Below are 11,159 nucleotides of genomic sequence, written 5' to 3'. Positions count from 1 at the left end.
CTGGGGACACTCGCCTACCATGCTGTAGGCCTTAGAATCAATCCCAGAACCTAAAAGCAGCAAAACTATGGTCCAAGTGTCTAGGGGTGGGAAAGGGGGCTCCAAGGGACAATATGCTAAACCCCTTGAGGTTACAAATGAAAGCCACAAGAAAACAATGTACACACGAGACTACTTTTTCTCTCGGGGTGGGGTAGAGGGAGGCACTGGCAGATCCTCGAAGTCTACCTGCGGCACCCCCAGGATCAACTGAAGAGAATTCAGGTCTCCAAGAGGAAAGGCTGAAGTGTGGGGTTCGTGGAGCGTTTGGCGCTAGCCGGCGGGTCGTGCCCGGATGGGTTCCAGCCCAGGTCCCCGGGGACTCGAGGCAAGGCGGGGCGAGGCAGGGCGGTCCCCGCGGCGGGACACGTGCGTCCACGGCGCCCCCGACCGCCGGGCGTCCCCGCGCTGGCCGAGGGCGGGGCAGCCGCTTGGCGCTCCCCTCCTCTCTTCTCCTCCTCCCGCCCGGCCTCCTGTCGACCGCCGCACTCGGCCCTGGGCTCGCTGCGAGCAGCCGGCCGAGTCATGGGCTGCGACGGCCGGGTGTCGGGGCTGCTCCGCCGCAACCTGCAGCCCACGCTCACCTACTGGAGCGTCTTCTTCAGCTTCGGCCTGTGCATCGCCTTCCTGGGGCCCACGCTGCTGGACCTCCGCTGCCAAACGCACAGCTCGCTGCCCCAGATCTCCTGGGTCTTCTTCTCGCAGCAGCTCTGCCTCCTGCTGGGCAGCGCCCTCGGGGGCGTCTTCAAGAGGACGTGAGTGTCGCGCCCGCGCGCCCCTCCACTTCCCCGCAGCTGCGACCACCTGCCCTGCTGGGCTGGGTCTTAGCCCAGGGGCTGCCTCCCTCCCCCACCACATGCTCTCCCGGAAAACTCTCCCGGGACTGAAGGTGACTTCTGGGCTATGTATTTGCCTTCACTCACCCCTGAGAGAGCTTAAAACCGTTCCGCCCTCGCTCTCCGTGCCCACCAGCCAAGAAGTGATGGAATGTACAGAGATGCGTAGGACCCTTATTTCGCTGCTCCTCTTGAGGTTTTGTAGCCCCAGCACTGGAGGTGGAATTGGCACTGAGATGGGAAGACAGTTGGTGGTGCCAGTTCAGGGAGCAGTTCTCGGTGACAGGACTGGCCTGTGGGTTTGAACAGGCACCCATTGTTGGCTCTACTAATAGTAGCTCTGCATCAGTTGGCACAGGTGGTAAGCTCCTGGGGTCTCCTGAGGGAGCCAGCGCTGGTCTGCGGAGGTTGAGCCCTTGGGCCTCTGAGACTGTATAGTGAGAGCCAGGTAGAGAAATAAAAAGCTTCTCATCCATCCTCTATCTCTGGTGCCCAGGGTCCCCCCTCTCTACCCCTCTACCTTGTTACTCCTCCCTGGCCTCTGCCAGGACAGAGCTCTGATCTCTCTCTGGCACTCGGAATGACACCCTTTGGGTGCCACGCAGAGTGTTATTCTCCTGGCTAACTGTATAGGAGTCCCTCTTCCAGAAGGGCAGCAGCCTTCCTTCTCTGTTCAGTCAGGAACAGAGAGACCTAGAGCTGAGGCTGCTATGTGGTCCTCCAAATTCCACCTGGACCGTAAAACCACGGTTGGGAGGTCTATCGCAAAATAAGTAATTAAAATATCCGGGTGTAGAGACCATTCTGGGCCTGAAGGCTCTAAGTGCTTAATCCTCCAGCTGTGTGTGCAGCAGCCGTGGGAAGATGCAGTACAGATGTCCACAGAAAGTGGACCCCAGTCAAAGCAATCCAGAGCCTGCCATACCTCAGAATTGGAAAGTGACGATTTTCATTTCCCCCATATTCTCTTGCAAATGCAAGAATTTTCCAAAGCAAGTCTTGTACCTATCAGTGGTTTGTTTTTTTGTTTTTGTTGTTGTTGTTATTTTATTTTGTTTTGCTTTTTGTTGATGCTTTTTGATTTTTTGGGGTTTTTTTGTGGGTTTGGGATAGGGTCAGATATACAGGAATTTTAAAGACCTGTTCAACCTAGAAAATTAATGAAGAGAAAGAGGGAATATCTCTGACTGTCAGAGGAGGGGAGTCTGTCGTTGTGTGGGGGTGCTGGGCGTGAAACCCATGGATGCATGTGTGTCAGGCAAGCTCCCTGCTGCTGGGCCACTCTCCTGATCCTCACGGATGTGACTTGGAGAAGCTCTCCTTCCTAGGACTTTTTAGGAACACATGTAGTGCAAACAGGAAGGCGAATGAGGATCATTCTAAGCCTGTCTTTCTGAAATGGGAAGACATACACACTCAACTGGGCCACCTCTCCCTGGCTTTGCTCCTGTCTCTAGGTTCCTTATCCACCAGGGCTCGGGGAATAGGCAAGAGAGAGAGAGCCCTGCAGCAGGAAACCATGGCCATGTCAACAATAGTTACTAAACCATTGTGCAGAAGGCCTGTGCCAGGGCTATTCTTAGTTCTTGTATCAACCCATTTCATTTTCACTACAGCCCTGCAAAGTAATAATATTGTCTCTGTTTTATACACGAGGAAGCAGAGGCATAGAGTGGTTATGAAATTCACCTAGGTGTGGTAATCCCAGCTCTCCAGAGGCTGAGTCAGGAGAACCTTGAGTTGAAGGCAAGCCTGGGCTACATAGCAAGACCTTATCTCAAGCAACCAAAACAAAAAACAAAAAAAAAAAAAAGGAAAAGGGAAGAAAGAAAGAAAGAAAAGGAAAGGAAGGAAGGAAGGAAGGAAGGAAGGAAGGAAGGAAGGAAGGAAGGGAAAGGAAGGGGGACTTTGTCCCACATTGCACAGTTCCAGGGTTTGCATGTGGGCGTTTGTCCGTAGTCCCAGGTGCCTTGGAAGGGGCTCCCGCTCTGTTGTGACTGCTCCGTTGCTAAGGTCTGTGCAGGAGATGGAGATACATAGATATCCTGTCGGTCTTCATGAGCTGAGTTTTCTTGAGCTCTGTCAGTCCCTGGGAAGGCAGTGTGGACCTCTGGGCTCTTCCAGAGCCAGGCAGGGCTCTCGGGGTTAGCCTTTAAATTCTAAGTCTCGGCCCTCACAGCTTCAAGACCAAGAACTGTTTTCTTTGGTACAGAGCAAAGCAGGGTTCTGGTGGGGAAGAAGGGGAAATTCTGGGTGTCTGCAATGATGGCCCCCACCTGGCTAAGTCTGAGCAGTCTCCCCATTCCCACCCCGGAAGTGAACAGAAGCCCAGCCAATCCTGACGTGGCCTCTAAAGTGGGGAGCACAACCTCCCCGTCTGTTGAAATGCTAATGTCCCTGCAAGGAAGTGCTTTTCAGCTTAAGTGATTACCAGTCAGTGCGCCAGGCTGGCACTCAGAATTGGGGATTGCCTTAACCAATCTCAGGGGCCAGCTGTAGAGAGGGGGGCGGGAGAGACACACAGATGCTTTGCTTTAGGGTTGTGCTTAGATCCTATCTCCTGCCTAATCTGAGGGCCCTGGGCCACAGGGAGCCTTCTAGATGCCTCTGTAGGGCAAGTGTTGGAGTGGGACCCCAGGGCAACCCAGCCTTCCTCCGCTCCCCTTTAAAGAAGGCCATCTGCAGGGCTAGCAGAGGAGGAACAGCCACTGGATCCTGAACTGGAGCCTCCCTAGGAAAATCTTTTTTTTTTAATATTTATTTATTTATTATGGATACAATATTCTGTTTGCATATATGCCTGCTAGAAGAGGACAGCAGACCTCATTACAGATGGTTGTGAGCCACCATGTGGTTGCTGGGAATTGAACTCGGGTCCTTTGGAAGAACACGCAATGCTCTTAACCGCTGAGCCATCTCTCCAGCCCCCTAGGAAAATCTTGTTGAGCGCAAAGAGGAAATCTAGAGAAGAGACATAGAAAGCCACGTGGCTGGCAGGCTGAGGAGGCATGTGAATGACAGGACAGATAAGGGGTATTTAGACAAAAGGTTTTTTTTCTGGTTTTGTGGGACCTGTCTAATCACCCCAGTCAGCTGGGAAACCCCCTTATCTCAAGACATCAGTAGATTGACAATCTAAGATCGCCAGCATCTCCTTGGCTTCTCCCCTGCACTAAGTGGTCGAGGGCTGGATAGCTACATGTGCCAATTGTCACCTTCCTTATCTATCTTTTTAAATCTTAAGTCCCTCTTATCATCAAGTCTCCTGCTGCCTAGACCCAGCTAAAAATCCCTCCTGCAAACCCTTAGAGCTAACTGAGTCTTCACACCTTCCTCATAGCCAGCTCCAAGTCCACTTGGATCTCGAGTCACTGGCCCCTTGCAGACCCTGGACCGCAACACCTCCAGTTCCCCTCTCTGGGCTGGGCTCTGACTGACCTCACTTCCAGAAGCCTCTGTTTTTCCCGTCAACAGCTTGTCCACCATGTGCCAGAGTCCTACTGGGAGTTCAGCACCAGAAAGGTTCTTGTGTAAAAACATCTGAAAGCCAGGCATAGGGGTGTAAGCCTGTAGTCCCAGTCCGTGGGAGACGGAGACAGGAGGATGGAGATTCATAGCTATCCTTCACTACATAAGGCCTCTAAGGCCAGCCTAGACTACCTGAGAACCTGTCTCAATCAAAATAAGACAAGCAAAGCTTCAGCATGGAGTTAGCATGAACCCGACAGTTCTGCTCCTCAGTCTACGCTCAAGAGAAGGGAAAACATTTGCCCACACCAAAATGTGTGCCTGGATGTGCACATTACTCGTCATAAATAAGTGGAAATAACCAGATTTTCACAAGTAGGCGATCAGGTAAATGAAACGATGCATAAAAAAGGGGCAGGCAAGCCTATGGGACCGTCTTTACAAGGGTGTCTGATACAGCAAAAGAACTGCCTCTTGAGAAACAGGTCAGGTATGTCAGGAACTGGGGGAGAGGTGTCTGGGCAGACAGACCTAAGGTTTGGCTCTAAGGCACTTCGCAAATGTTCAGCACCCAGAGAGACACTGGGGCAGGGTGCAGCCACAGCCTGGGTCAAGCAGGGCAGTCCTGCCTCCCCAACATGGGGCCATGAACATCCATACGGAGGCTTGAGGTGACTGCGGTATAGGGAGCCCTTCTTGCCCCCACCAGCCTGGCTTCAGAGAAAATTGCCAACTGATCCTAGTTCCTGAAAGGACTTTCTTTCCCTCAAGTAGGTAGGTGAGGCTTTTCCTGGGACTCCCACCAATCTGTCCCCATCCCTTCCCTGGGTCTTCTATAGAAAGAGACGGGTCCATTGGAACTGGGAAAAGAGAGGCCCGAGCATCTGGCCATGGAGAGGGAGTTCCTGAGGAGAACAGCAGTATCCCAGACCCTGGGGTGACTCCAGCAGAGTTCTCCCCAGCTGCAGACAGAGAGCAGAAATGGCCCTGCCTGACTTTTCAGGGCACCAGGTGCCCAAGGCAGGGACACACCAAGGTGGTCACATGTACACCTGGCAACCAGTGCTGAGAGGGGTTAGAGCAGCTCACTCAAGGTCACAGAGCCAAGTGGCCCAGCAGGCAATGCCTCCGTAATCTCAGCCAACTTGAAGGAGGATGCTGGCCCCTCCTTCTCTCCACTCCCATTTACGGCTTCCTGTGAAGTCATTAATAAGTAACTTGATCATTTATCAGGCTTTCTGGCATATGTTTCTTAGGCCCTGGAGGAAAGAGATTCATTTAACATTCATGTCTGAGTTCCAGTGGAGGGCAGGTTAGTGGTGCTCTGCTGGATGTTGGCCTCAGTTGGGCGTCAAGCCCCTGGGCTCAGTTCCACACTACTGCCTTCCCATCTAGACCTCAGCTTCCTGGTCTGTAAGGTGAGAAGGTCCCTAGGTGCTAGCTGAGCTGCTCTCACTGGTACACACCGTGTGGCCAGGAGGTGGGCTCTTGGGGCATTCCCGGATCGGCCTACAAGGATCACTCACGAGAAAGGTGAGGAAGACACCTAGAGCTGGCACTGGTCCCGGCCTTCTCGCTGGCACATATCCTGGGCCCTGCTGAGGAAGCCCAGCGCTGCAAGGAGGGATGAGAACTGGAGAGGGAACCGCATGAGGCCTTAAGATGGAGCACTTGGCTATCCTCAGTTAGAGGGGAGGAAACCGAGGCTCAAGAGGGGAGAGGTAGTGACTTGCCACGGGTCAAACTTTGGGCAGAATCAGAGGTGAGCCTCGAACCAAGTGTTTTCATCACACAGTCTACTGTATCTTTGATGTCAAAATCTTTTTAACATTACTCTGTAATCTCCAGTTACCCACCTTCCTGAAAGGGATTTAAAATCGGCAGTGCATATACTTTAGCCTGGCCCTGGGAGCCACGCTCCATTCTGAAGGATTTCTGGAATGTCTACACGCAGCCCCTGCAACACCTGCAAGACTGAACGGCTGGTCTACTCTCAGGACAAATGTGTGGGTCAGCCTTCCAGACTCTGGTAGCCAGCTTAGCCTCCAACTACAGCCCAAGTCCTGGCAGGAGACAGAGGGAAGGGATTTTCCATTTCCGCTTCCTCCTAGCCTGGGTTCACTCATGAGTCAAATGGGCACAGGCGTGAGGTCCACCTCCCAGTATGCCCAGCTCACGTGTACTAAAAGTCTGTACCACTGTGGATGAATGTCGGTGGCTTCTGCACACATGGCAACACCAGGCCTTACCCTTCCTCCCCGTGGTTTCTTCTGTCACAGCTTGTTGGTCTTAGATTCCATGCCCTCAGGGTTTTGTGAGAAGCCTGAGGGCTGTCCTGGACCACTTCCACACAAGCCGTACCCCAGGACACCTGATAGACACACACTAGACACACAGTATGGCCACTCCTCCAGGTCTCATCCAATTGTTTGGTTTCTTTTGCATTTTTGATAAATGGTCTCGCTGTGTAGCCCAGGCTGTGCTGAACTCTCTGTCTTCCTCCTTCTACCTCAGAGTGCTAGGAGAGCTGCCATACATAATGGGTTAATTCCTCAGAGAGTATTTGTACTTGGCCTGTGAGTGAGGTCATGGTAATGGGTCGGTGAAGGTACATATAGAAGTGACTCTTGCTATTCCCAAAGTTGGTCTGCAAGAGGTTGCCTGTCTGTCTTAGACAAGGAAAGGAAGTGTGGAAGGAGATAGAGAGGGTGGAAAGTTAAGGTCTACCATTTTCGTCAGGCCTGTGTGCATAGGCATCCCCTCTGAACTGGGTTAGGAGGAAGAGGCCAGTGAGATGTGGTATCACAGAGCAGGAACACAAGCAAGCACCGGAGTAAGGTTAGCTGTGTGGTCAGGGCTGGGGACTGTCAGAGCAGGGACCAAGGGACAGCCGTAAGACTGCAGCCACGTTGTAGCCACCTTCCCTCTACCCTCCTCAGTCGGGCCTTGAAACAAGTCTACCCCCAGGTTCTGAGTGGGAACAGACAGGGGTCATGAACAGTGATCTCCTCAGCAGATCAGCCTGGAAATGAGAAAATAACAAAATAATGAACCGCTACTATCAACAGAACTCCTCTGATAAAGGCTTTAATCAGATGCAAGGAGATGAGGTGGCTGAGTGCCCGGGAGACCAGAGTTGAGTGCTGGCAAAAAACAGTCTGCTCCACCTCTGGGGGTCCCCTCTGCCCTTCCAGTGTTCTGGAATCACCCCTCTCCCTTTTCATAATCTGAGGACATTCTTCCACAGCCTCTAGAACCTTCTTGCTGCCCAAGCTCTTCCCCCAACCCAGCCCATTAGCATATAGAGTGGTCCTAAACACACAAGCCTGATCCTGTCGCTAGGCACTTGGTTATAAGGTAGAACTCCCTGCCAAAAGGATCTTGACATCCATCTCTCATGGGGATAGCCCTCCGCATGTTCTGATGTCTGTCTAAACCAGGAACTGCTCACACTGGTCTCCGTGGGGATAGCCCCTGACCTCTGTCCTTGAAGAGGCGTACTGAATAACCCAGATTCTGTGCTGTAGCTTTGCTCCTGGCAGCTTGGCTCTGCCTGGAAAGACAGCCCTAGTCAATTCCTGTGTGAAGGGTACACGTAGCTTACCTGGCCCTACTCTTGCCCAGCTGAGGACTTCCAGGCTCAGGCTCATCCTGGGTCCCCAACCCTTATCTGTAGATGTCCCTTGAAGATGCTCAAAGGAGCCTCCCTGGGGGGGACAGGAATATTGTCTCACAGAATTGCTTAAAGTGGATAATTTAAGGTTTTAGCAACATAACATAGTAGCTGAGCTTAGTGAGCACCAGTATGACATCCGGAGTACTCGTGGCAGCCATGAGAGGCTATTGCTGCACTTAGGAATCGCTTACTCATGCACCTGCCTGCAGCCCACAGCTTGTGAGCAGTTCCCTTCCCACTGGTAGCAGAGCAATGGGGAGGAGCAGGGGCCTTCCAGGGAGGCTCTGGGCTCCTCTGCTGACTCCAGCTCTCCCCTGCCCAGCCTGGCCCAATCGTTATGGGCCCTCTTCACCTCTACCCTGGCCATCTCCCTGGTATTTGCTGTCATCCCCTTCTGCCATGATGTGAAGGTATTGGCCTCGGTCATAGCGCTGGCGGGCCTAGCCATGGGCTGCATCGACACCGTGGCCAACATGCAGCTGGTGAGGATATACCAGAAGGACTCAGCCTTCTTCCTTCAGGTGAGCTGCACAGGGGGAGGCTGGGTACTGGGCAGAGCATAGGGAGCTCCCAGGCTGTCTCCAGGGATGGTGGTGGCTCAGCCTGTCCTGATCACTTACTAGCTGGGCCACACACTATCAGTAACCTAATACCTGGGTTTGGCTTTCTCCCTCTCTCCAGGGGTGATCTCTGCCTGCCTTGTTGGCCTCTCCCAGGAATCCCGGTGTTAACTAAAGTTCTCTAACGAGGAAAGGCAGTGTTACTGAGGGCTCGCTGTCCGTTCTCACATCTCTCTCCTCCTCTCCTCTTTCCTTCCAATCACCCAGCATTTGTGGCTGTTACCAAGTACCCAAGGAAGCAAGTTAAGGGAATAGAGTTGATTTTGGCTCACAGTTTAGGGGGATGCAGTCCATGATGGGGGGGGGGGAACGGTGTGGTCAGGAATGGCTCAGTCCTTGGCACCAACCAGGGAACAGACAGGGGAATGCCAGGTTTCGGCTGTCTCCTTTTCCTTTTGTGACTCAGCCTCAGCCCCCAGCTGATGGAATGGGGTCACCCATATTTGGGGTGGGTCTTCCCTCATTAGTTAAGCCTCCCTGGAAATGCCTTCACAGACATCCCCAGAGGGGTGCTTTCCTAGTGCCCCAGCTGTGTCTTAGTCCAATCAAGCTGGTGAAACTGACCACCATAACAGGCACAGCACCAATGCCAATAGAGTTGGGGAAGGGAGAGGGGGAGGAAGGGTTGACTCCTGCCACACCAGTTACCCCAGGTATCGAGTGTGGCGCAAGGGGGCTTTTCTCGACGTTCTTCCTTCTCTCTCCTGCTTCCTGAGTCTTCCTCCCAACTCTCGGGCCAGGCAGGGGGACCCTGGCTGGGACACCAGGTAAAAGGTGAGGGGAGGTTGCACCCTCTGGAAGCAAGTCCTGAAGCAGGCTGAGTGGTACCCACCCCCCACCCAGGTCCTCCATTTCTTCGTGGGCTTTGGTGCTCTGCTGAGCCCCCTGATTGCTGATCCCTTCCTGTCAGAGGCCAACTGCTTTCCTGCTAATAGCACAGCCAATGCCACCTCCAGAAGCCACCTGTTCCATGCATCCCCGGTCCTGGGCCAGCATCATGCAGCAACCCAACCTTGGTCAAACCAGACGATCCCTAGGCTGCCCCCAAAGGATTCGACAGAGAACCACGTATCCTATGCCTTCTGGATCATGGCTCTCATCAACGTAAGTGTCCCTGGTGCAGGTAGGGTAAGGAGCTGGGGACAATGCAGGCCTCCCAGTCCAGCTTCCCAGCACAGAATCTTCAGACCCAGGAAACATGCCTGGCCCCAGTCAGGGGAGAGAAGTGACCTGTAGGGATCATCTCCAAAGTCCCTCACTGTGACTCTGTGTTGGCAGTTCTCAAGAAAAGAAGGCTGTGGCTATGTTTACACAGTGAAAATCAGGGTCAGCTTCCAAGTTCTCTGAGGCTTGTGGAAAATCGTTTCTGTTCCTCCATAACCAAGAGGCCAATCATGGCAGATAGTGGCTTCTTCTCTGGGGTCCTTCATCACTGATGGGGATCTCCTGGGCCCTGCGCCTTGAGTTCCTGCTTCCTGTGGTAGAAACGACAGAGAGACTGTCTTCATTTGGTTTGTTCTGTGACCATAGCAGCTAAAGGGGAAAAGGGTTTATTTTGGCTTTCGCTTTATAGCCCATGATGGAGGGAAGCCAGGGCGGGAACCTGGAGGCAGGAACTGAAGCGGAAGCCATGGAGGAACACTGCTTGCTGCCTTGCTCCCCGTGGCTTATTGCTTGCTTTTTTTTAATAATTTATTTTTATTTTATGTTCTGTGGTGTTTCACCTGCATGTATGTCCGTGTGAGGGTGTCAGAACCCCTGGAACTGGAGTTACAGACGTGTGTGAGCTGCTATGTGGGTGCTAGGAATTGAACTGGGGTTCTCTGGAAGAGCAGCCAGTGCACTCAACTGCTGAGCCATCATCTACCCAGTTCCCCGCTCCCCCCAGCTCGCTTTTATAAAGCAACCCAAGACTATATGCTTAGGGGCAACACCACCCACGCCAAGCATAAATCAAGAAAATGCCCGACAGACGTGACCTCGGGCCAATCTGATGGGGCATTTTCTCAATTTAGGTTCCCTGTTTCCATGTGACTCCAGTTTGGGTCACTAACAAGACACTAGACAACACAGAGACCACTGACCCCGACCAGCTTAGCCGCTCGGGCCCCTTTCGTGCACATGGCCAAGTCAGCATTGATTCTGGCTAACACCTAGAACCCTCCAGTGCTCTGCACTTCAAGAGGATCCCCTGGGAACCCAGGGGAGATTGTTGGTCCCCAACCCACCAGGCTTGGGAGTGACCCAAGCCATCTTAATGACTGGCCTCATCATGGGCCGGAAGTGAAGATATTCCAGGTGGCCAATAGCCTGGCTGTGGGAGAGAGTCCCTGTGTGAGCCTCCTTACTTTCGCCCAGGGCCTCTCTGCCGTAGGCTACTGCACTGTTTCAGAGGAATGCCTGCATAAAGGACTGAAAGGACCCTAAGCCCTGACCAGATCAGTGCTGGGCATGCAGAGGGGTGTCACACCTCACTGGCCTGAGGCCCTGATAGGCCTAGTCTGCTCCTTTTCCTGGGCT

General features: G+C 53.1%; 1 protein-coding gene across 2 annotated transcripts in view; it reads left to right on the top strand.

Moving 5' to 3' along the window:
• Positions 1-454: 454 nt before the first annotated feature.
• The window catches only part of Slc60a1 (solute carrier family 60 member 1), a 36,971-nt gene continuing 26,266 nt past the window's right edge, over positions 455-11,159 (top strand). The window contains exons 1-3 of one of the 2 annotated variants that reach the window (XM_075987884.1): positions 455-794; positions 8,342-8,540; positions 9,483-9,743. In XM_075987884.1, coding sequence (XP_075843999.1) covers positions 565-794; positions 8,342-8,540; positions 9,483-9,743 — 690 coding nt within the window. In that variant the 5' untranslated portion in view covers positions 455-564. The remainder of the gene's footprint in view (positions 795-8,341; positions 8,541-9,482; positions 9,744-11,159) is intronic. The other variant, XM_075987885.1, reaches the window with a different exon arrangement.

The sequence above is a fragment of the Microtus pennsylvanicus genome, chromosome 10 (genome assembly GCF_037038515.1).
Source record: "Microtus pennsylvanicus isolate mMicPen1 chromosome 10, mMicPen1.hap1, whole genome shotgun sequence".
NCBI lineage: Eukaryota > Metazoa > Chordata > Mammalia > Rodentia > Cricetidae > Microtus > Microtus pennsylvanicus.
The sequence above is the reverse complement of the archived record's forward strand: the minus strand, read 5'-3'. Positions and strand labels throughout refer to the sequence as shown.